Source organism: Cuculus canorus, unplaced genomic scaffold (assembly GCF_017976375.1).
Source record: "Cuculus canorus isolate bCucCan1 unplaced genomic scaffold, bCucCan1.pri scaffold_103_arrow_ctg1, whole genome shotgun sequence".
In the NCBI taxonomy this organism is placed as follows: domain Eukaryota; kingdom Metazoa; phylum Chordata; class Aves; order Cuculiformes; family Cuculidae; genus Cuculus; species Cuculus canorus.
The window spans coordinates 41,464-65,774 of NW_026527753.1; the positions used below are offsets into that span (position 1 = coordinate 41,464).

The window sequence follows — 24,311 nt, forward strand, 5'->3', positions numbered from 1 at the left end:
AGGCAGGAGCCAACATCAGTCTGCAGAGTCATCTGTGTCTGGGGAGATGGGAATGAGCTGTCAGCCAAAGCAGGGTGGAAGGAAAACACCACGATGCCTCTGTGGACGCAAAGCCAAGCCCTAGGGAAGGGAGGAAGGGAAGTGGCAGCAGCTGCCGGGTGCTTATTCCTGTCTTGCCCACAGCTGGAGGACTACCCCCGTCGCTGCAGGAGGCCAAGGTCCCCCTCATTGACCTTCAAGTGTGGAACAGTAGCGGGTGGTACCATGGGGACATCCACCCCCACAACCTGTGTGCGGGCTATCCGCAAGGAGGCATCGACACCTGCCAGGTAGGAGCATGATCCCACTCCCGCCCCAGCAGCACCAGCAGCCCCAACACAGCTGCCCCAATCTACCCCACTGCCTGCTTCGCCCAGCAAGTCCCCCTCCCACCGCTGGCTCCCCATCGCTCCTGAGCTCACCTCCTGCTCTCCAACTGCTTGTCCATGCTCAGCGTCCAGCCCGTCCCACAGCCCTGTGATTCTACCCGTAAAGCCTATCCCACGTTCTCCACAGCCCGTAGGTCCAGGCACCAACCCTGGAACATCCCTCTGCCCCACAGCCAGGGTCCATGGGCAGAGAGAAGAGAGAGGCCTGCCTTACAGTCCCACAGCCACCTGCCCAACCACGTTCTGTCGGCTCCAGCACCGGAGCAGAGCCTTTCTGTGCAGGGAACACAGCTCTGGCAGCTGCTGGGAGAGAGCAGGAGCCAGCCCTGGCGCTGACAGAGCCCCCAGCACCCCCTGAACCTACTCTTCTCTTTCTCTGCAGGGGGACAGCGGGGGTCCTCTGGTCTGCCAAGATCCCCATGCTGACCACTTCTGGCTGGTGGGAGTGACCAGCTTTGGGGTAGGCTGTGCCAGAGCCCGTCGGCCGGGGAGTTACGCCTCTACTCAATACTTCCGCCAGTGGATCCTGACCCAGATGGCGATGCCCTCATCGGAAGCAGCAGCTGCAACAGCAGAAAGTCATTTTAGCACCGGCTTGAACCCCGTTGAGGCACTCCAGCCAGTTCCTATATGGCCTCTGGCAGTATATACGGTCTCTCTGGTAGCTGCAGGGAGAGAGCAGGAGCCAGCCCTGGCACTGACAGAGCCCCCAGCACCCCCTGAATCTTCTCTTCTTCTTCTCTGCAGGGGGACAGCGGGGGTCCTCTGGTCTGCCAAGATCCCCATGCTGACCACTTCTGGCTGGTGGGAGTGACCAGCTTTGGGGTAGGCTGTGCCGGAGCCCGTCGGCCGGGGATTTATGCCTCTACTCAATACTTCCGCCAGTGGATCCTGATCCAGATGGCGATGCCCTCATCGGAAGCATGGCACAGTAGGCTGTGCCAGAGCCCGTCGGCCGGGGGTCTGCACCTCCACACAGCACTTCCAGAACTGGATGCTGACTCAGATCACGCGGCACTCAGTTAGAGCAGCCAATGAAACGGAACACGCCTGGAGCCACATTCCCACCCCATCAAACTCTGTGGAGGCGCCTCAAACAACGGAGCCAAGTTATTTCAGCTCCTGCCTGAAGGCACTCAACAAGCTGCTGGACTTCTTCACTCAGCTGCAGGAGTTCCTGCGGGTCCTGAAAGGCGGAAGCACCTGAGAACAGGGGGAAGAGGATGCAGGACAGGCTGCATCGGCCCACAACCATGTCCTTCTGGGGCAATGCCTGCTGCTCCAAAGGCAGCCTCAGGGGCCCAGATCTGCTGGATCCTGCCCTCACACCTCAAGTTGCCCATCCATGCCTACGGCAGATGGTTCTGTTTGCTTAGGATTCTGTTTCTAGTCTACAAGGCTCTCCAGTGCAGCCCCTACGTGCAGCTCGCCTGTGTGCCCGACTTTTCACTGCGACTCTGGGAGCTGAGAAACTGTTCTGTTAGCAGCTGGGGCGTCACCACGGCCACATGTGAGTTCCCCAAAAGTATTTCTATCCTGGGTGCAAGCTGGGAACCCTGAGCAGGTGGGCTGGGCGTCCGAACACTTTGAGCTCGGTTTCTTGAACGTGTTTTTCATGATCGTTATCAAGTTAAACCGCAAATTGTCCTGCTATTGTTCCATGCCTCCTTAGGAGCTCAAGACCTCTACTCAGGCTCGAATCATCCCTGCAGGCTTTCTTCCCCGTCATCTGTAACGCTATTTTGCAGGTCGTGCACCAACAGGTATTACACGGCATTTTCTGGCATGAATTCAATTTACCCCCTTCACACATTCAATTCTTGGCTCTTCTATGAGTCTTTGTTCCAGAAATAAAGCTCCTGGTTTTCACATCAAACTCTTCTTCAGTCCCTTTCTCTCCATTCACCTTCCAGGAATGTCCCAGCGTGGCATGTGGTGGCCGGTATCAACAACTTGGCTCAGGAGGGCCCTGAGGTCCAAGTGGGCTATGTGAGGCGGATCCTGGATCACAAAGGCTATAACAACATCACCGTGGCAAATGACATCTCCTTGATGGAACTCCACGAGCCTCTCCAGAGCAGCCCCTACGTGCAGCGCGCCTGCGTGCCCGATTTCTCCCTGCGACTCTGGGAGCTGTGAAACTGCTATGTTCTCCCATCTGGCTGGGGGGATACCACGGCCAGATGGGAGTTCTTTAAATGTGTTTTATTGTCCTGGAGCAAGCTGGGAACACTGGGGAGAGGGGCTGGGGGTCCTGACAGCAAGAGGGAGAGCCAACATCAGCCTGGGAGGACGTCTGCCTCTGGGGAGATGGCAATAAGCTGTGAACCAAAGCAGGGTGGAAGGGAAACACCATGCTGCCTCTATGGATACAAAGCCAAGCACCAGGGAAGGGAGGATGGGGACAGGAAGCAACTGCCGGGTGCTCATTCCTGTCTTGCCCACAGCTCCTGGAACACCCCCTGTGCTGCAGGAGGCCCAAGTCCTCCTCATCGACACCCAAGTCTGCAACAGCAGCGGGTGCTACCGCAGGGGCATCCACTCCCAAAACCTCTGTGTGGGATATGCGCAGGGTGCCATCGACACCTGCCAGGTAGGAACACGATCCCAGTCCTGCCCCAGCAGCACCGCTGCCTGCCTCGCTCAGCAAGTCTTCCTCCCACCGCTGGCTCCCCAGCGCTCCTGAGCTCACCTCCCGTTCTCCAACTGCTTGTCCATGCTCAGCGTCCAGCCCGTCCCACAGCCCTGTGACTCTGCCCGTATGGCCCATCCCACGTTCTCCACAGCCCGTAGGTCCAGGCACCAACCCTGGAACATCCCTCTGCCCCACAGCCAGGGTCCCTGCGCAGAGAAAAGAGAGAGCCCTGCCTTACAGTCCCACAGCCACCTCCCCAACCACGTTCTGTCGGCTCCAGCGCCTGAGCAGAGCCTTTCTGTGCAAGGAACACAGCTCTGGCAGCTGCCAGGAGAGAGCAGGAGCCAGCCCTGCTCCCTCTCTCCATCTGCCTTCCAGGAATGTCCCAGTGTGGCGCGTGGTAGCTGGTACTATCTGTTTTCTTTGGATTCTCTTTCGAGTCCATTCTGTCTAGGAATAAATAGTTTTGGCAGCAAACCCTGCATCAGCCTCATTCTGTACCCTGGGCAAGGCGAGCACTCCAGGCCTGGTCCCTGCACAAGGGAAGGAGGGCACAAAGGCAAAGACTCGCTCCAAAAGGCGAACCCGTGCATGCTGTGAGAGGAGGAGGAGAGTGCAGCAGGAGGGAATAGTGGTCCCGGGGGCTGGAGGTCTCAGGTGCTCTTGCCCCAAAATAGGTTTTCTGCCTGTAAAATTGGTGTTCTGGCCCCAAAAGAAACGGTTCTGGCCCCGAAAAATCAGTGTTCTGACCCCAAAATGTGGTGTTCTTGTGCAAAAAATGGGTGTTCCTGCCCCCCAAAATCAGTGTTCTCGTCCCAACTAGGGTCCTGCGGGCACTGAGCAGAGCAGGGATCCAAGCCCGGGGTCTGGGAACGGGGCTGTGTCCCAAAAAGGGGTCTTGTGGCACCAAAGATGAGATTTCTGGACCCCAAAATCTGTGTTCTGGCCTCAAAAATGGCACTTCTGGCCCTAAAAGTTAGTGCACTTGCTCCAAAATGCATGTTCTGGACCCCTCAAAATCCATGTGCTGTCCCCAACAATGTGTGTGCCGTCCCCAAAAATCACTGTTCCTGCCCCAAAAATGGGAGTTCTGGCCCCAAAATCAGTGTTCTATGCACAAAAATGGGAGTTCTGGCCCCAGAAGTCTGTATTCTGGCCCCAAGAATGGGAGTTGTGGCCCCAAGAATGGGAGTTGTGGCCCAGCCAGAGGGCTGTGGACACTGAGGAAAGCAGAGATCAAAGGCCGGGGCCTGGGAATGGGGGCTGTGTCCCCAAATGTGCCTTCTGGCCCCCAAAATGGGAGTTCTGATCCCCAAAATCAGTGTTCTAGCCCTAAAAATCTGAGTTGTTGCCCCAAAATTGGTGTTCTAGCCCCCAAAATCCGCTTCCAACATAAAAAATGGCAGTTCTGGCCCAAAATTGTGGTGTTCTGCTCCTAAAACTGGTGTTCTGGCCCCAAAAATCAGTGTTCTGGACAAAAAAAAAAAAAAAAAAAAAAAGGCAGTTTTGGCCCCACTCAGGGAGCTGTGGGAACTGAGGAAAGGAGAGGTCAAAGCAGGGAGGGTCCCCTCCCTGCCTAAAAGCATTGTGCCCCCCCAAAGCCGTGTTTTGGCATCAAAAACACTGCTCTGGCCTCAAAAATCAGTGTTCTGACCCCAACATTTGGTGCTCTTGCCCCAAAATGGGTTTTCTGCCTGTAAAATTGGTGTTCTGGCCCCAAAAGAAACGGTTCTGGCCCCGAAAAATCAGTGTTCTGGCCCAAAAGTCGGCGTCCTTGTGCAAAAAAATGGGTGTTCCTGCCCCCCAAAATCAGTGTTCTCGTCCCAGCTGGGGGCCTGCGGGCACTGAGCAGAGCAGGGATCCAAGCCCGGGGTCTGGGAACGGGGCTGAGTCCCAAAAAGGGGTCTTGTGGCACTAAAGATGGGGTTTCTGAATCGCAACAGTCTGTGTTCTGGCCTCAGAAATGGCACTTCTGGCCCTAAAAGTTAGTGCACTTGCTCCAAAATGCATGTTCTGGACCCCTCACTATCTATGCTCTCTCCCCCAAAATCACCGTTCCTGCCCCAGAAATCAGAGTTCTGACATCAAATATCGGTGCTCTGGACCAGAACTAGGTGTTCTGACCTCAGAAATCAACGTCCTGCCCCCCAAAATGGGAGTTCTGGCCCCCAAAATCAGTCTTCTGTCCACCAAAATGGGAGTTCTAGCCCCAAAAGTCTGTATTTTGGCCACAAAAATGGGAGTTCTGCGCCCAATAATTTTAGTTCTGGCCCCAAGAATGGGAGTTGTGGCCCAGCCAGAGGGCTGTGGACACTGAGAAAAGCAGAGATCAAAGGCAGGGGTCATGGAATGGGGGCTCTGGCCCAAAATGCGTCTTCTGGCCCCCCAAAATGGGAGTTCTGATCCCAAAAAACAGTGTTCTAGCCCTAAAAATCTGAGTTCTGGCCCCAAGAATAGGTGCTCTGACCTAGAAATGGGTGTTCTGGCCCCCAAAATCTGTGTTCTGCCCCAAAAATCTGTGTTCTGGCCTTAAAAAATGGGAGCTCTGGCCCCCAGAATCTGTCTTGTAGCCCTAAAAATGGCAGTTCTGGCCCCAAATAGTGGTGGTCTGGTCCTAAAACTGCTGTTCTGGCCACAAAGATTAGTGTTCTGGCAAAAAAAAATATGGGAGCCTGCCCCCCAAAATGGCAGGTTTGGCCCCCAAATGGCAGTTCTGGGCCCACTCATTGGGCTGTGGGAAATGAGGAAAGGAGAGGTCAAAGCCAGGGGGGTCTGCTCCCCCCAGTCCGCACCCCCCAATATGTTCTGCTCCTCAGATCAGTGTTTTGGCATCAAAAATCAGTGTCCTAGCCCTGAACGTATGAATTCCGGCCTCAGAAATCAGTGTTCTGACGCCAACATTTAGTGCTCTTGCCCCCAAATGGGTTTTCTGGCTTTACAATTGCTATTCTGTCCCCAAAAGAAAGGGTTCTGGCCCCCAAAAAATCAGTGTTCTGACCGCAACCAGGGGTCTGTGGGCACCGAGAAAAGCAGAGATCAAAGGCAGAGGTCTGGGAATGGGGGCTCTGGCCCCTGAACCGGTCTTCTGGCCCCCAAAATGGGAGCTCTGGCCCCCAAAATCCACTTCTAGCATCAAAAATGGCACTTCTGGCCCTGAATGTTAGTGCATTTGCTCCAAAATGCATGTTCTGGACCCCTGAATATCCATGTTCTCTCCCCAAAAATCAGTGTTCTGGCCACAAAAGTTAGTGCTATTGGTTCTCTGGGCCAGAAATAGGTGTTTTGACCTCAAAAATCAACATCCTGCCCCCCCCAAATGGGAATTCTGGCCCCCAAAATGAATGTTGTATGTACATAAATGGGAGTTCTGGCCGAAAAATTCTGTATTCTGGCCCCAAGAATGGGAGTTCTGATCCCAAAGAAACACTGTTCTAGCCCTAAAACTCTGAGTTCTGGCCCCCAAAATGAGTGTTCTGGCTCCAAAATGGGTGTTCTGGCCCCCAAAACCCGCTTATAGCATCAAAAAAGGCAGTTCTGGCCGAAAATTGTGGTGTTCTGCTCCTGAAACTGGTGTTCTGGCCCCAAAAATCCCTTTTGTAGACGAAAAAAAAAAACGAAAGACAGGTTTGGCCCCCAAATTGGCAGTTTTGGCCCCACTCAAGGAGCTGTGGGAACTGAGGAAAGGAGAGGTCAAAGCCAGGGGATCTGCCCGCCTTCCCCCCGCCCTCAAAAAAAAGAGTGTTCTGCCCCCCAAAGCTGTGTTTTGGTATCAAAAACAGTGTTCTGGCCTCAAAAATCAGTGTTCTGACCCCAAAATTCGGTGTTCTTGCCCCAAAATAGGTTTTTTGGCTGTAAAATTGGTGTTCTCACCCCCAGAAAAAGGATTCTTTCCCCAAAAAATCAGAATTCTAGCCCAAAAGTCGGTGTCTGAGTGCAAAAATGGGTGTCTTTCTCCCCCAAAATCAGTGGTGTGTGGGCACTGAGCAGAGCAGGGATCCAAGCCAGGGGTCTGGGAATGGGGCTGTGTCCCAAAAAGGGGTCTTGTGGCACCAAAGATGGGATTTGTGGACCCCAAAATCTGTGTTCTGGCCTCAACAATGGCACTTCTGGCCCTAAAATTTAGTGCACTTGCTCCAGAATGGGTTTTCTGGTCCCCTCAAAATCCATGTGCTGTCCCCAAAAATGTGCGTGCTGGCTCGAAAAATCACCATTCTGGCATCAAAGATCAGTGTTCTGACACCAAATATTGGTGCTCTGGACCAGAACTAGGTGTTCTGACCTCAGAAATCAACATCCTGCCCCAAAAATGGGAGTTCTATCTCCAAAAGTCTGTCTTCTGACCCCAAGAATGGGAGTATTGGCCCAGCCAGAGGGCTGTGGACACTTAGAAAAGCAGAGATCAAAGGCAGAGGTCTGGGAATGGGGGCTCTGGCCCCTAAACGGGTCTTCTGGCCCTCAAAATGGGAGCTCTGGGCCCCAAAATCCACTTCTAGCATCAAAAGTGGCACTTCTGGCCCTAAAAGTTAGTGCATTTGCTCCAAAATGCATGTTCTGGACCCCTGAATATCCATGTTCTCTCCCCAAAAATCAGTGTTCTGGCCACAAAAGTCAGCGCTGTGATGCCAAATATTGGTTCTCTGGGCCAGAAATAGGTGTTCTCACCTCAAAAATCAACATCCTAACCCCAGAATGGGAATTCTGGCCCCAAAAATGAGTGTTCTATGTACAAAACTGGGAGTTCTGGCCCAGAAATTCTGTATTCTGACCCCCAAGAATGGGAGTTCTGATCCCAAAAAACACTGTTCTAGCCCTAAAAATCTGAGTTCTGGCCCCCAAAATCGGTGTTCTGGCCCCTAAACGGGTCTTCTGGCCCTCAAAATGGGAGTTCTGGCCCCAGAAACCCACTTCTAGCCTCAATAATGGCAATTCTGGCCGAAAATTGTGGTGTTCTGCTCCTAAAACTAGTGTTCTGGCCCCCAAAATCAGTGTTGTGGACGAAAAAAATCAAAAGACAGGTTTGGCCCCCAAAATGGCAGTTTTGGCCCCACTCAGGGAGCTGTGGGAACTGAGGAAAGGAGAGGTCAAAGCCAGGGGATCTGCCCGCCTTCCCCCCTCCCCCCCGAAATTCAGTGCTCTTGCCCCAAAATGGGTTTCCTGGCTGTAAACTTGGTGTTCTCACCCCAAAAGAAAGCATTCTCTCCCCAAAAAAATCAGAATTCTAGCCCAAAAGTCGGTGTCCGCGCGCAAAAATGGGTGTTCATCTCCCCCAAAATCAGTGGTGTGTGGGTGCTGAGCAGAGCAGGGATCCAAGCCAGAGGTCTGGGAATGGGGCTGTGACCCAAAAAGGGGTCTTGTGGCACCAAAGATGAGATTTGTGGACCCCAAAATCTGTGTTCTGGCCTCAAAACTGGCACTTCTGGCCCTAAAAGTTAGTGCACTTGCTCCAAAATGCATGTTCTGGACCCCTCACTATCTATGCTCTCTCCCCCAAAATCACCGTTCCTGCCCCAGAAATCAGAGTTCTGACATCAAATATCGGTGCTCTGGACCAGAACTAGGTGTTCTGACCTCAGAAATCAACGTCCTGCCCCCCAAAATGGGAGTTCTGGCCCCCAAAATCAGTCTTCTGCCCCCCAAAATGGGAGTTCTAGCCCCAAAAGTCTGTATTTTGGCCACAAAAATGGGAGTTCTGCGCCCAATAATTTTAGTTCTGGCCCCAAGAATTGGAGTTGTGGCCCAGCCAGAGGGCTGTGGGCACTGACAAAAGCAGAGATCAAAGGCCGGGGTCATGGAATGGGGGCTCTGGCCCCAAAATGGGAGTTCTGATCCCAAAAAACAGTGTTCTAGCCCTAAAAATCTTGAGTTCTGGCCCCAAGAATAGGTGCTCTGACCTAGAAATGGGTGTTCTGGCCCCCAAAATCTGTGTTCTACCCCAAAAATCTGTGTTCTGGCCTTAAAAAATGGGAGGTCTGGCCCCCAGAATCTGTCTTCTAGCCCTAAAAATGGCAGTTCTGGCCCCAAAGAGTGGTGGTCTGGTCCTAAAACTGCTGTTCTGGCCACAAAGATTAGTGTTCTGGCCTATAAAAAATATGGGAGCCTGTCCCCCCAAATGGCAGGTTTGGCCCCCAGAATGGCAGTTCTGGCCCCACTCAGGGGGCTGTGGGAAATGAGGAAAGGAGAGGTCAAAGCCAGGGGGGTCTGCTCCCCCCAGTCCGCACCCCCCAATATGTTCTGCTCCTCAGATCAGTGTTTTGGCATCAAAAATCAGTGTCCTAGCCCTGAACGTATGAATTCCGGCCTCAGAAATCAGTGTTCTGACGCCAACATTTAGTGCTCTTGCCCCCAAATGGGTTTTCTGGCTTTACAATTGCTATTCTGTCCCCAAAAGAAAGGGTTCTGGCCCCCAAAAAATCAGTGTTCTGACCGCAACCAGGGGTCTGTGGGCACCGAGAAAAGCAGAGATCAAAGGCAGAGGTCTGGGAATGGGGGCTCTGGCCCCTGAACCGGTCTTCTGGCCCCCAAAATGGGAGCTCTGGCCCCCAAAATCCACTTCTAGCATCAAAAATGGCACTTCTGGCCCTAAAAGTTAGTGCATTTGCTCCAAAATGCATGTTCTGGACCCCTGAATATCCATGTTCTCTCCCCAAAAATCAGTGTTCTGGCCACAAAAGTCAGTGCTATTGGTTCTCTGGGCCAGAAATAGGTGTTCTGACCTCAAAAATCAACATCCTGCCCCCCCCAAATGGGAATTCCGGCCCCAAAAATGAGTGTTCTATGTACAAAACTGGGAGTTTTGGCCCAAAAATTCTGTATTCTTGCCCCAAGAATGGGAGTTCTGATCCCAAAGAAACACTGTTCTAGCCCTAAAACTCTGAGTTCTGGCCCCCGAAATGGGTGTTCTGGCTCCAAAATGGGTGTTCTGGCTCCAAAACTGGGAGTTCTGGCCCCCAAAACCCGCTTATAGCATCCAAAAAGGCAGTTCTGGCCCAAAATTGTGATGTTCTGCTCCTAAAACTGCTGTTCTGGCCCCAAAAGTCCGTTTTTTAGACCACAAAAAAAGGAAAGACAGGTTTGGCCCCCAAATTGGCAGTTTTGGCCCCACTCAAGGTGCTGTGGAAACTGAGGAAAGGAGAGGTCAAAGCCAGGGGATCTGCCTCCCTCCCCGCAAAAAAAGAGTGTTCTGCCCCCCAAAGCTGTGTTTTGGTATCAAAAACAGTGTTCTGGCCTCAAAAATCAGTGTTCTGACCCCAAAATTCGGTGTTCTTGCCCCCAAATAGGTTTTCTGGCTGTAAAATTGGTGTTCTCACCCCCAGAAAAAGGATTCTTTCCCCAAAAAATCAGAATTCTAGCCCAAAAGTCGGTGTCCGAGTGCAAAAATGGGTGTTCATCTCCCCCAAAATCAGTGGTGTGTGGGTACTGAGCAGAGCAGGGATCCAAGCCAGGGGTCTGGGAATGGGGCTGTGACCCAAAAAGGGGTCTTGTGGCACCAAAGATGAGATTTCTGGACCCCAAAATCTGTGTTCTGGCCTCAAAAATGGCACTTCTGGCCCTAAAAGTTAGTGCACTTGCTCAAAATTAGTTTTCTGGTCCCCTCAAAATCCATGTGCTGTCCCCAAAAATGTGTGTGCCGTCCCCAAAAATCAAAGTTCTGACACCAAATATTCGTGCTGTGGACCAGAACTAGGTGTTCTGACCTATAAAATCACTGTCCTGCTCCCAAAAATGTGAGTTCTGGCCCCCAAAATCAGTGTTCTCTGTACAAAAATGGGAGTTCTAGCTCCAGAAGTCTGTATTCTGGCCCCAAAAATGGGAGTTCTGCTCCCAACAATTTTGGTTCTGACCCCAAGAATGGGAGTTGTGGCCCAGCCAGAGGGCTGTGGACACTTAGAAAAGCAGGGATCAAAGGCCGGGGTCATGGAATGGGGGCTCTGGCCCCAAAATGGGTCTTCTGGCCCCCAAAATTGGAGATCTCCTGCTAAAAATCAGTGTTCTAGCCCTGAAAATCTGAGTTCTGGCCCCAAGAATAGGTGCTCTGACCTAGAAATGGGTGTTCTGGCCCCCAAAAAACGTGTTCTGCCTCAAAAATCAGTGTTCTGGCCTTAAAAAATGGGAGCTCTTGTCCCTAGAATCTGTCTTCTAGCCCAAAAATAGCAGTTCTGGCCTAAAGTAGTGGTGTTCTGGTCCTAAAACTGGTGTTCTGGCCACAAATATTAGTATTCTGGCCAAAAACGTGTGGTTTTGCCCCCCAAAATCAGTGTTCTGACCCCAACCATGGGTCTGTGGGCACTGAGCAAAGGGGGGATCAAAGGCAGGGGTCTGGGAATGGGGACTCTGGCCCCCAAAATGGGAGTTCTGATCCTAAAACTAAGTGTTCTAGCCCTGAAAATCTGAGTTCAGGCCCTAAAAATCTGTGTTCTGGCCCCAAAATGGGAGTTCTGGCCCCCAGAATCCATCTTCTGGCCTCAAAGACGGCAGTTCTGGCCCAAAACAGGGGTGTTCTGGTCCTAAAACTGGTGGTGTGGCCATAAAACCTGGTGCTCTTGCCCCAAAATGGGTTTTCTGGCTTTGAAGTTGTTATTCTGGCCCCAAAAGAAAGGATTCTTCCCACTAAAAAATCAGTGTTCTGGCCCAAAAGTTGGTATCGTTGTGCAAAAATGGGTGTTCTGCCCCCAAAAATCGGTGTTCTGACTGCAACCAGGGGTCTGTGGGCACCGAGAAAAGCAGAGATCAAAGGCAGAGGTCTGGGAATGGGGGCTCTGGCCCCTAAACGGGTCTTCTGGCCCTCAAAATGGGAGTTCTGGCCCCCAAAATCCACTTCTAGCATCAAAAATGACACTTCTGGCCCTAAAAGTTAGTGCATTTGCTCCAAAATGCATGTTCTGGACCCCTGAATATCCATGTTCTCTCCCCAAAAATCAGTGTTCTGGCCACAAAAGTCAGCGCTGTGATGCCAAATATTGGTTCTCTGGGCCAGAAATAGGCGTTCTGACCTCAAAAATCAACATCCTGCCCCCCCCAAATGGGAATTCCGGCCCCAAAAATGAGTGTTCTATGTACAAAACTGGGAGTTCTGGCCCAAAAATTCTGTATTCTGACCCCAAGAATGGGAGTTCTGATCCCAAAGAAACACTGTTCTAGCCCTAAAATTCTGAGTTCTGGCCCCCAAAATCGGTGTTCTGGCCCCTAAACGGGTCTTCTGGCCCACAAAATGGGCGTTCTGGCCCCAAAAACCCGCTTCTAGCCTCAATAATGGCAATTCTGGCCGAAAATTGTGGTGTTCTGCTCCTAAAACTGGTGTTATGGCCCCGAAAAATCAGTGTTGTGGACGAAAAAAAACCAAAAGACAGGTTTGGCCCCCAAATTGGCAGTTTTGGCCCCACTCAGGGAGCTGTGGGAACTGAGGAAAGGAGAGGTCAAAGCCAGGGGATCTGCCCGACTTCCCCCCCCCCAAAAAAAAAAAAGAGTGTTCTGCCCCCCAAAGCTGTGTTTTGGTATCAGAAACAGTGTTCTGGCCTCAAAAATCAGTGTTCTGACCCCGAAATTCAGTGCTCTTGCCCCAAAATAGGTTTTCTGGCTGTAAACTTGGTGTTCTCACCCCAAAAGAAAGCGCTCTTTCCCCAAAAAATCAGAATTCTAGCCCAAAAGTCAGTGTCCGAGCGCAAAAATGGGTGTTCATCTCCCCCAAAATCAGTGGTGTGTGGGTACTGAGCAGAGCAGGGATCCAAGCCAGGGGTCTGGGAATGGGGCTGTGACCCAAAAGGGCTCTTGTGGCACCAAAGATGGGATTTCTGGACCCCAAAATCTGTGTTCTGGCCTCAAAAATGGCACTTCTGGCCCTAAAAGTTAGTGCACTTGCTCCAAAATGCATGTTCTGGTCCCCTCAAAATCCATGTGCTGTCCCCAAAAATGTGTGTGCCGTCCCCAAAAATCACTGTTCCTGCCCCAAAAATGGGAGTTCTGGCCCCAAAATCAGTGTTCTATGCACAAAAATGGGAGTTCTGGCCCGAAAAGTCTGTATTGTGGCCCCAAGAATGGGTGTTGTGGCCCCAAAAATCAGTAATCTGGTGCCAAAAATCAGCGTTCTCAATCTTAAAAATCGGTGTTGTGGCCCCAATAATGGGGGTTCTACCCCCCAGAATCCATCTTGTAGCCTCAAAGATGGCAGTTCTGGCCCCAAATAGTGGTGGTCTGGTCCTAAAACTGCTGTTCTGGCTGTAAAATCTGGTGCTCTTGCCCCAAAATGGGTTTTCTGGCTTTACAATTGCTATTCTGTCCCCAAAAGAAAGGGTGCTGGCCCCCAAAAAAATCAGTGTTCTGGTCCAAAAGTCGGTATCATTGTGCAAAAATGAGTATTCTTTCCCCCAAAAATCGGTGTTCTAACCGCAACCAGGGGTCTGTGGGCACCGAGAAAAGCAGAGATCAAAGGCAGAGGTCTGGGAATGGGGGCTCTGGCCCCTGAACCGGTCTTCTGGCCCCCAAAATGGGAGCTCTGGCCCCCAAAATCCACTTCTAGCATCAAAAATGGCACTTCTGGCCCTGAATGTTAGTGCATTTGCTCCAAAATGCATGTTCTGGACCCCTGAATATCCATGTTCTCTCCCCAAAAATCAGTGTTCTGGCCACAAAAGTTAGTGCTATTGGTTCTCTGGGCCAGAAATAGGTGTTTTGACCTCAAAAATCAACATCCTGCCCCCCCCAAATGGGAATTCTGGCCCCCAAAATGAATGTTGTATGTACATAAATGGGAGTTCTGGCCGAAAAATTCTGTATTCTGGCCCCAAGAATGGGAGTTCTGATCCCAAAGAAACACTGTTCTAGCCCTAAAACTCTGAGTTCTGGCCCCCAAAATGAGTGTTCTGGCTCCAAAATGGGTGTTCTGGCCCCCAAAACCCGCTTATAGCATCAAAAAAGGCAGTTCTGGCCGAAAATTGTGGTGTTCTGCTCCTGAAACTGGTGTTCTGGCCCCAAAAATCCCTTTTGTAGACGAAAAAAAAAACGAAAGACAGGTTTGGCCCCCAAATTGGCAGTTTTGGCCCCACTCAAGGAGCTGTGGGAACTGAGGAAAGGAGAGGTCAAAGCCAGGGGATCTGCCCGCCTTCCCCCCGCCCTCAAAAAAAAGAGTGTTCTGCCCCCCAAAGCTGTGTTTTGGTATCAAAAACAGTGTTCTGGCCTCAAAAATCAGTGTTCTGACCCCAAAATTCGGTGTTCTTGCCCCAAAATAGGTTTTTTGGCTGTAAAATTGGTGTTCTCACCCCCAGAAAAAGGATTCTTTCCCCAAAAAATCAGAATTCTAGCCCAAAAGTCGGTGTCTGAGTGCAAAAATGGGTGTCTTTCTCCCCCAAAATCAGTGGTGTGTGGGCACTGAGCAGAGCAGGGATCCAAGCCAGGGGTCTGGGAATGGGGCTGTGTCCCAAAAAGGGGTCTTGTGGCACCAAAGATGGGATTTGTGGACCCCAAAATCTGTGTTCTGGCCTCAACAATGGCACTTCTGGCCCTAAAATTTAGTGCACTTGCTCCAGAATGGGTTTTCTGGTCCCCTCAAAATCCATGTGCTGTCCCCAAAAATGTGCGTGCTGGCTCGAAAAATCACCATTCTGGCATCAAAGATCAGTGTTCTGACACCAAATATTGGTGCTCTGGACCAGAACTAGGTGTTCTGACCTCAGAAATCAACATCCTGCCCCAAAAATGGGAGTTCTATCTCCAAAAGTCTGTCTTCTGACCCCAAGAATGGGAGTATTGGCCCAGCCAGAGGGCTGTGGACACTTAGAAAAGCAGAGATCAAAGGCAGAGGTCTGGGAATGGGGGCTCTGGCCCCTAAACGGGTCTTCTGGCCCTCAAAATGGGAGCTCTGGGCCCCAAAATCCACTTCTAGCATCAAAAGTGGCACTTCTGGCCCTAAAAGTTAGTGCATTTGCTCCAAAATGCATGTTCTGGACCCCTGAATATCCATGTTCTCTCCCCAAAAATCAGTGTTCTGGCCACAAAAGTCAGCGCTGTGATGCCAAATATTGGTTCTCTGGGCCAGAAATAGGTGTTCTCACCTCAAAAATCAACATCCTAACCCCAGAATGGGAATTCTGGCCCCAAAAATGAGTGTTCTATGTACAAAACTGGGAGTTCTGGCCCAGAAATTCTGTATTCTGACCCCCAAGAATGGGAGTTCTGATCCCAAAAAACACTGTTCTAGCCCTAAAAATCTGAGTTCTGGCCCCCAAAATCGGTGTTCTGGCCCCTAAACGGGTCTTCTGGCCCTCAAAATGGGAGTTCTGGCCCCAGAAACCCACTTCTAGCCTCAATAATGGCAATTCTGGCCGAAAATTGTGGTGTTCTGCTCCTAAAACTAGTGTTCTGGCCCCCAAAATCAGTGTTGTGGACGAAAAAAATCAAAAGACAGGTTTGGCCCCCAAAATGGCAGTTTTGGCCCCACTCAGGGAGCTGTGGGAACTGAGGAAAGGAGAGGTCAAAGCCAGGGGATCTGCCCGCCTTCCCCCCTCCCCCCCCGAAATTCAGTGCTCTTGCCCCAAAATGGGTTTCCTGGCTGTAAACTTGGTGTTCTCACCCCAAAAGAAAGCATTCTCTCCCCAAAAAAATCAGAATTCTAGCCCAAAAGTCGGTGTCCGCGCGCAAAAATGGGTGTTCATCTCCCCCAAAATCAGTGGTGTGTGGGTGCTGAGCAGAGCAGGGATCCAAGCCAGAGGTCTGGGAATGGGGCTGTGACCCAAAAAGGGGTCTTGTGGCACCAAAGATGAGATTTGTGGACCCCAAAATCTGTGTTCTGGCCTCAAAACTGGCACTTCTGGCCCTAAAAGTTAGTGCACTTGCTCCAAAATGCATGTTCTGGACCCCTCACTATCTATGCTCTCTCCCCCAAAATCACCGTTCCTGCCCCAGAAATCAGAGTTCTGACATCAAATATCGGTGCTCTGGACCAGAACTAGGTGTTCTGACCTCAGAAATCAACGTCCTGCCCCCCAAAATGGGAGTTCTAGCCCCAAAAGTCTGTATTTTGGCCACAAAAATGGGAGTTCTGCGCCCAATAATTTTAGTTCTGGCCCCAAGAATTGGAGTTGTGGCCCAGCCAGAGGGCTGTGGACACTGACAAAAGCAGAGATCAAAGGCCGGGGTCATGGAATGGGGACTCTGGCCCCAAAATGGGAGTTCTGATCCCAAAAAACAGTGTTCTAGCCCTAAAAATCTTGAGTTCTGGCCCCAAGAATAGGTGCTCTGACCTAGAAATGGGTGTTCTGGCCCCCAAAATCTGTGCTCTGCCCCAAAAATCTGTGTTCTGGCCTTAAAAAATGGGAGCTCTGGCCCCCAGAATCTGTCTTCAAGCCTCAAAAATGGCAGTTCTGGCCCCAAAGAGTGGTGGTCTGGTCCTAAAACTGCTGTTCTGGCCACAAAGATTAGTGTTCTGGCCAAAAAAAATATGGGAGCCTGCCCCCCCAAAATGGCAGGTTTGGCCCCCAAATGGCAGTTCTGGCCCCACTCAGGGGGCTGTGGGAGATGAGGAAAGGAGAGGTCAAAGCCAGGGGGGTCTGCCCCCCAACCTCACCCCCCCCCCAAGTGTTCTGCTCCCCAGATCAGTGTTCTGGCATCAAAAATCTATGTCCTAGCCCTGAAAATATGAATTCCGGCCTCAAAAATCAGTGTTCTGACCCCAACATTTGGTGCTCTTGCCCCAAAATGTGTTTTCTGCCTGTAAAATTGGTGTTCTGGCCCCAAAAGAAACGGTTCTGGCCCCGAAAAATCAGTGTTCTGACCCCAAAATGTGGTGTTCTTGCGCAAAAAATGGGTGTTCCTGCCCCCCAAAATCAGTGTTCTCGTCCCAGCTAGGGGCCTGTGGGCACTGAGCAGAGCAGGGATACAAGCCAGGGGTCTGGGAATGGAGCTGTGTCCCAAAAAGGGGTCTTGTGGCACCAAAGATGGGGTTTCTGGCCCCCAAAATCTGTGTTCTGGCCTCAAAAATGGCACTTCTGGCCCTAAAAATGCATGTTCTGGACCCCTCATGATCCATGTTTTGACCCCAAAAGTCACTGTTCTGGCCACAAAAGTGAGTGTTCTGATGCCAAATAGTGGTGCTCTGGACCAGAACTAGGTGTTCTGACCTCAGAAATCAACATCCTGCCCCCCAAAATGGGAGTTCTGATTCTAGAAATCAGTGTTTTAGCCCTGAAAATCTGAGTTGTGGCCCCAAAAATCCCTGTTCTGTCCCCCAAATGTGAGTTCTGGCCCAAAACAGTGGTGGTCTGGTCCTAAAACTGGTGTTGTGGCCATAAAACCTGGTGCTCTTGCCCCAAAATGGGTTTTCTGGCTTTAAAATTGTTATTCTGGCCCCTGAAGAAAGGATTCTTCCCACTAAAAAATCAGTGTTCTGGCCCAAAAGTCGGTATCGTTGTGCAAAAATGAGTTTTTATGACCTCAAAAATCAGTGTTCTGACCCCAACCATGGCACTGAGCAAAGGAGGGATCAAAGCCAGGGGTCTGGGAATGGGGGCTCTGGGCCCAAATATCGGTCTCCTGGCCCGAAAAATGGCACTTCTGGCCCTAAAACTCAGTGCTCTTGCTCAAAAATGGGTGTTCTGCCCCACTCCCCCAAATATGCTTGCTCCGTTCCCAAAAATCACTTTTCTGGCCCCCAAAATCAGTGTTCTGATGCCAAATATTAGTGCTCTGGACAAAAACAGGTGTTTTGGCCTCAAAAATCATTGTCATGCGTTCCAAAATGGGAGCTCTGGCCACAAAATTCGATGCTCTGGCCACAAAAATGGGAGTTCTGCGCCCCAAAATTTTAGTCCTGGCGCAGCCAGAGGGCTGTGGACACCGAGAAAAGCAGAGATCAAAGCCAGGACTCTGCGAATGGGGCTCTGGCCCCAAAAGGGGTCTTCTGACCCCTACAATGGGAGTTCTGATCCCGAAAAATGAGTGTCCTAGCCCTAAAAATCTGAGTTCTGGCCTCAAGAATAGGTGCTCTGACCTAAAAATGGGTGTTCTGGCCCCAAAAATGGGTGTTCTGGCCTTAAAAAATGGGAGGTTTGGCTCCCAGAGTCTGTCTTCTAGCCCTAAAAATGGCAGTTCTGGCCCCAAAGAGTGGTGGTCTGGTCCTAAAACTGCTGTTCTGGCCACAAAGATTAGTGTTCTGGCCTATAAAAATATGGGAGCCTGCCCCCCCCCTAAATGGCAGGTTTGGCCCCACTCAGAGGGCTGTGGGAAATGAGGAAAGGAGAGGTCAAAGCCAGGGGTCTCTGCCCCCCCAGTCATCCCCCCTCCCCCGCAAAGTGTTCTACTCCCCAGATCAGTGTTGTGTCATCAAAAATCAGTGTCCTAACCCTGAAAATATGAATTCTGGCCTCAAAAATCAGTGTTCTGACCCCAGCATCTGGTGCTCTTGCCCCAAAATGGGTTTTCTGCCTGTAAAATTGGTGTTCTGGCCCCAAAAGAAAGGGTTCTGGCCCCGAAAAATCAGTGTTCTATGCACAAAAATGGGAGTTGGAGCCCCAAAAGTCTGTATTGTGGCCCCAAGAATGGGAGTTGTGGCCCAGCCAGAGGGCTGTGGACACTGAGGAAAGCAGAGATCAAAGGCAGGGGCCTGGGAATGGGGGCTGTGTCCCAAAATGTGCCTTCTGGCCCCCAAAATGGGAGTTCTGATCCCCAAAATCAGTGTTCTGGCCTCAGAAGTGGCACTTCTGGCCCTAAAAGTTAGTGCACTTGCTCCAAAATGGATGTTCTGGACCCCTCACTATCTATGCTTTCTCCCCAAAAATCACTGTTCCTGCCCCAGAAATCAGAGTTCTGGCGCCAAATATTGGTGCTCTGGACCAGAACAAGGTGTTCTGACCTCAGAAATCAACATCCTGACCCCCAAAATAGGAGTTCTAGCCCCAAAATGGGAGTTCTATGCACAAAAATGGCAGTTCTAGCCCCAAAAGTCTGTATTGTGGCTCCAAGAATGGGAGTTCTGGCCCCAAAAATCCACTTCTGGCATCAAAAGTGGCACTTCTGGCCCTAAAACTTAGTGCACTTGCTCCAAAGTGCATGTTCTGGACCCCTCAAGATCCATGTTTTGTCCCCAAAAGTCACTCTTCTGGCCACAAAAGTGAGTGTTCTGACGCCAAATATTGGTTCTCTGGACCAGAATTAGGTGTTCTGACCTCAGAAATCAACAGCAGTTCACAGTACGGCCCATCTGCCCTCCCCCCATCACGTGTTGGGGGCGGGCGGGGGGTTTGCCACTTGTCTTTCCAGAAGGATCTGTCCTCGTGGTCCAGCGGCCGAGGGAGGAGGCACAGCACTGTCCCTCTGCTGAACCCCACACCACAGAGAAGCTGCTGCCACCAAAGGAAGAAGACAGTGGACCCCGTGACTGCCAGAACTCAGGTACCGATACGTTTGGATCTCCAACGCCCCTGCAGACAGAAATGCTGAACAGCCTGTTTATTACACAGGGATCAGAGCCAGGGCTCTGGCAATGGGGGCTCTGGCCCAAAAAGCGGTCTTGTGGCCCCCAAAATGGGAGTTCTGGGCCCTAAAATCCGTCTTGTGGCCGTCAAAATCCGTGTTCTGGCCCCAGAAGTCAGTGTTTTGGCCCCTGTGCGGTGTGGGACGGCGGCAGCCGCCAGGTCTGCCCTGCTCCGGGGACAGTGGCCGATACTACCCGGTTCCGGAGCGGACGGCGGTGTTGGCCAGGTCTGCCCGGCACTCGGGGGCCGTTCGCCAGGTCTACCCGGCTCTCGGGGGACGTTCGCCAGGTCTACCCGGCACTCGGGGGACGGCCGCCAGGTCTACCCGGCTCTCGGGGGACGGTCGTCAGGTCTACCCGAAGACGAGGTGGCGCACAGGTCGTTCCAGCGGTTCCGTCGGATTTTTTTTCTTGCTTCTCCGGAATCGTTCACGGCGGGCCGGGTGCAAGAGCGGTACGGACTTTGCCCCACGCTCTCCAACGCGGATCGCACCCAAAGGGGAGTCGAGCGAGCCACGACTTTCCGCTGATCCTGGTGATCATTCAGGGAGGGAAGCACTGACGCCGCCGGGCCACCCCCCGCCAAAGTCGCTGTGACTCGCGGAATAACGACACCCCGTGGGCTCAGAGTGAGGTGCAGGTATGCAGCCGTGCCCGGGGTGCGAGGGGGATTTGTCCAACAAGCTTGCACACCAAGCGTCAAAGCCGACGCATAGTTTTTGTGCTAGATTAAATTACAATTGGGTTGACATACAGAGTCGTGAATTTTCCGGACCCAAAATGGCTCTTCTGGCTCCAGAGGTAGGAGTTCTCAGGTAGGCTCAGTGCGTGTTGTTGGGGGCAGAGATGCCCAGCCAGGATCCTGGCCAGGGATTGTGAGTGTGCAGAAGGTCCGGGAGAAGCACGTCTTTCACGCGTGTGGAGGGTCCCTCATCCACCCACAGTGGGTGCTGACGGCAGCCCACTGCTTCGTCAATAGCCAGTAAGGAGGAGCAGGGAACAGGGAGAGCCCCAAAACCCCAGCACAGGCCCAGCGTGCAGCATCACGGGCGACTCCCAGCCCGCTTCCTTGCAGTGCACCCAGAAAAAAGGATGCGGTCGTGCCGCTGCATCCCAGATGCCTCCATCCCCACAGTCCTGGTGGCTCAGGCATGTTGGGGCATAGATGCCCCACAAGCTTTCCTCTTGCCCTTGGCAAGCAGGAGGCAAGGAGCTGCTGGGCTGCTCCAGCGCGTGCCTCTGCTGCCCCTCACCCCTCTCCCCTCTGCTTTCCAGGGATGTCCCAGCGTGGCACGTGGTGGCTGGTACCACCTCCTTAACTGACATGGGCCCAGAGACACAACACAGCTACGTCAGACAGATCATCATTCACGACGACTACGATACCACCACTCAGGCGAATGACATCGCTCTGATGGAACTCCACGAGCCTCTCCAGTGCACCCCCTACGTGCAGCTCGCCTGCGTGCCTGACTTCTCCCTGCAACTCCGGCAGCTGAGAAACTGCTATGTTGGTGGCTGGGGGGTCACCACGGCCAGATGTGAGTTCCCCAAAAGTATTTCGATGGCGGGTGCAAGCTGGGAACGCTGGGCAGATGGGCTGGGTGTCCTGACAGCAGAGGCAGGAGCCAACATCAGTCTGCAGAGTCATCTGTGTCTGGGGAGATGGGAATGAGCTGTCAGCCAAAGCAGGGTGGAAGGAAAACACCACGATGCCTCTGTGGACGCAAAGCCAAGCCCTAGGGAAGGGAGGAAGGGAAGTGGCAGCAGCTGCCGGGTGCTTATTCCTGTCTTGCCCACAGCTGGAGGACTACTCCCGTCGCTGCAGGAGGCCAAGGTCCCCCTCATTGACCTTCAAGTGTGTAACAGTAGCGGGTGGTACCATGGGGACATCCACCCCCACAACCTGTGTGCGGGCTATCCGCAAGGAGGCATCGACACCTGCCAGGTAGGAGCATGATCCCACTCCCGCCCCAGCAGCACCAGCAGCCCCAACACAGCTGCCCCAATCTACCCCACTGCCTGCTTCGCCCAGCAAGTCCCCCTCCCACCGCTGGCTCCCCATCGCTCCTGAGCTCACCTCCTGCTCTCCAACTGCTTGTCCATGCTCAGCGTCCAGCCCGTCCCACAGCCCTGTGACTCTACCCATAAAGCCCATCCCACGTTCTCCACAGCCCGTAGGTCCAGGCACCAACCCTGGAACATCCCTCTGCCCCACAGCCAGGGTCCATGGGCAGAGAGAAGAGAGAGGCCTGCCTTACAGTCCCACAGCCACCTCCCCAACCACGTTCTGTCGGCTCCAGCACCGGAGCAGAGCCTTTCTGTGCAGGGAACACAGCTCTGGCAGCTGCTGGGAGAGAGCAGGAGCCAGCCCTGGCGCTGACAGAGCCCCCAGCACCCCCTGAACCTACTCTTCTCTTTCTCTGCAGGGGGACAGCGGGGGTCCTCTGGTCTGCCAAGATCCCCATGCTGACCACTTCTGGCTGGTGGGAGTGACCAGCTTTGGGGTAGGCTGTGCCAGAGCCCGTCGGCCGGGGATTTACGCCTCTACTCAATACTTCCGCCAGTGGATCCTGATCCAGATGGCGATGCCCTCATCGGAAGCATGGCACAGTAGGCTGTGCCAGAGCCCGTCGGCCGGGGGTCTACATCTCCACACGGCACTTCCAGAACTGGATGCTGACTCAGATCACGTGGCACTCAGTTAGAGCAGCCAATGAAACGGAACACGCCTGGAGCCACGTTCCCACCCCATCAAACTCTGTGGAGGCGCCTCAAACAACGGAGCCAAGTTATTTCAGCTCCTGCCTGAAGGCACTCAACAAGCTGCTGGACTTCTTCACTCAGCTGCAGGAGTTCCTGCGGGTCCTGAAAGGCGGAAGCACCTGAGAACAGGGGGAAGAGGATGCAGGACATGCTGCATGGGCCCATAACCATGTCCTTCTGGGGCAATGCCTGCTGGCTCCAAAGGCAGCCTCAGGGGCCCAGATCTGCTGGATCCTGCCCTCACACCTCAAGTTGCCCATCCATGCCTACGGCAGATGGTTCTGTTTTCTTTGGATTCTGTTTCTAGTCTACAAGGCTCTCCAGTGCAGCCCCTACGTGCAGCTCGCCTGTGTGCCCGACTTTTCACTGCGACTCTGGGAGCTGAGAAACCTTTATGTTAGCAGCTGGGGCGTCACCACGGCCACATGTGAGTTCCCCAAAAGTATTTCTATCCTGGGTGCAAGCTGGGAACCCTGGGCAGGTGGGCTGGGCGTCCGAACACTTTGAGCTCGGTTTCTTGAACGTGTTTTTCATGATCGTTATCAAGTTAAACCGCAAATTGTCCTGCTATTGTTCCATGCCTCCTTAGGAGCTCAAGACCTCTACTCAGGCTCGAATCATCCCTGCAGGCCTTCTTCCCTGTCATCTGTAACGCTATTTTGCAGGTCGTGCACCAACAGACATTACACGGCATTTTCTGTCATGAATTCAATTTACCCCCTTCACACATTCAATTCTTGGCTCTTCTATGAGTCTTTGTTCCAGAAATAAAGCTCCTGGTTTTCACATCAAACTCTTCTTCAGTCCCTTTCTCTCCATTCACCTTCCAGGAATGTCCCAGCGTGGCATGTGGTGGCCGGTATCAACAACTTGGCTCAGGAGGGCCCTGAGGTCCAAGCGGGCTATGTGAGGCGGATCCTGGATCACAAAGGCTATAACAACATCACCATGGCAAATGACATCTCCTTGATGGAACTCCACGAGCCTCTCCAGAGCAGCCCCTACGTGCAGCGCGCCTGCGTGCCCGATTTCTCCCTGCGACTGTGGGAGCTGTGAAACTGCTATGTTCTCCCATCTGGCTGGGGGGATACCACGGCCAGATGGGAGTTCTTTAAATGTGTTTTATTGTCCTGGAGCAAGCTGGGAACACTGGGGAGAGGGGCTGGGGGTCCTGACAGCAAGAGGGAGAGCCAGCGTCAGGCTGGGGGGACGTCTGCCTCTGGGGAGATGGCAATAAGCTGTGAACCAAAGCAGGGTGGAAGGGAAACACCATGCTGCCTCTATGGATACAAAGCCAAGCACCAGGGAAGGGAGGATGGGGACAGGAAGCAACTGCCGGGTGCTCATTCCTGTCTTGCCCACAGCTCCTGCAACACCCCCTGTGCTGCAGGAGGCCCAAGTCCTCCTCATCGACACCCAAGTCTGCAACAGCAGCGGGTGGTACCGCAGGGGCATCCACTCCCAAAACCTCTGTGTGGGATATGCGCAGGGCGCCATCGACACCTGCCAGGTAGGAACACGATCCCAGTCCTGCCCCAGCAGCACCGCTGCCTGCCTCGCTCAGCAAGTCTTCCTCCCACCGCTGGCTCCCCAGCGCTCCTGAGCTCACCTCCTGCTCTCCAACTGCTTGTCCATGCTCAGCGTCCAGCCCATCCCACAGCCCTGTGACTCTGCCCGTATGGCCCATCCCATGTTCTCCACAGCCCGTAGGTCCAGGCACCAACCCTGGAACATCCCTCTGCCCCACAGCCAGGGTCCCTGCACAGAGAAAAGAGAGAGCCCTGCCTTACAGTCCCACAGCCACCTCCCCAACCACGTTCTGTCGGCTCCAGCGCCTGAGCAGAGCCTTTCTGTGCAAGAAACACAGCTCTGGCAGCTGCCGGGAGAGAGCAGGAGCCAGCCCTGCTCCCTCTCTCCATCTGCCTTCCAGGAATGTCCCAGTGTGGCACGTGGTAGCTGGTACTATCTGTTTTCTTTGGATTCTCTTTCGAGTCCATTCTGTCTAGGAATAAATAGTTTTGGC

At 52.8% G+C, this 24,311-nt stretch overlaps 1 protein-coding gene across 1 annotated transcript; it reads left to right on the forward strand.

Annotated features, from left to right (window-relative positions):
• The first annotated feature begins 19,572 nt into the window (after positions 1-19,572).
• LOC128850577 (acrosin-like) lies at positions 19,573-23,344 on the forward strand. The gene is made up of 7 exons (XM_054055529.1): positions 19,573-19,976; positions 20,322-20,504; positions 20,798-21,063; positions 21,325-21,470; positions 21,952-22,135; positions 22,596-22,715; positions 23,130-23,344. Exons 1-7 carry the CDS (start codon positions 19,573-19,575, stop codon positions 23,342-23,344), a joined length of 1,518 nt encoding a protein of 505 aa, XP_053911504.1.
• Positions 23,345-24,311: the final 967 nt, after the last annotated feature.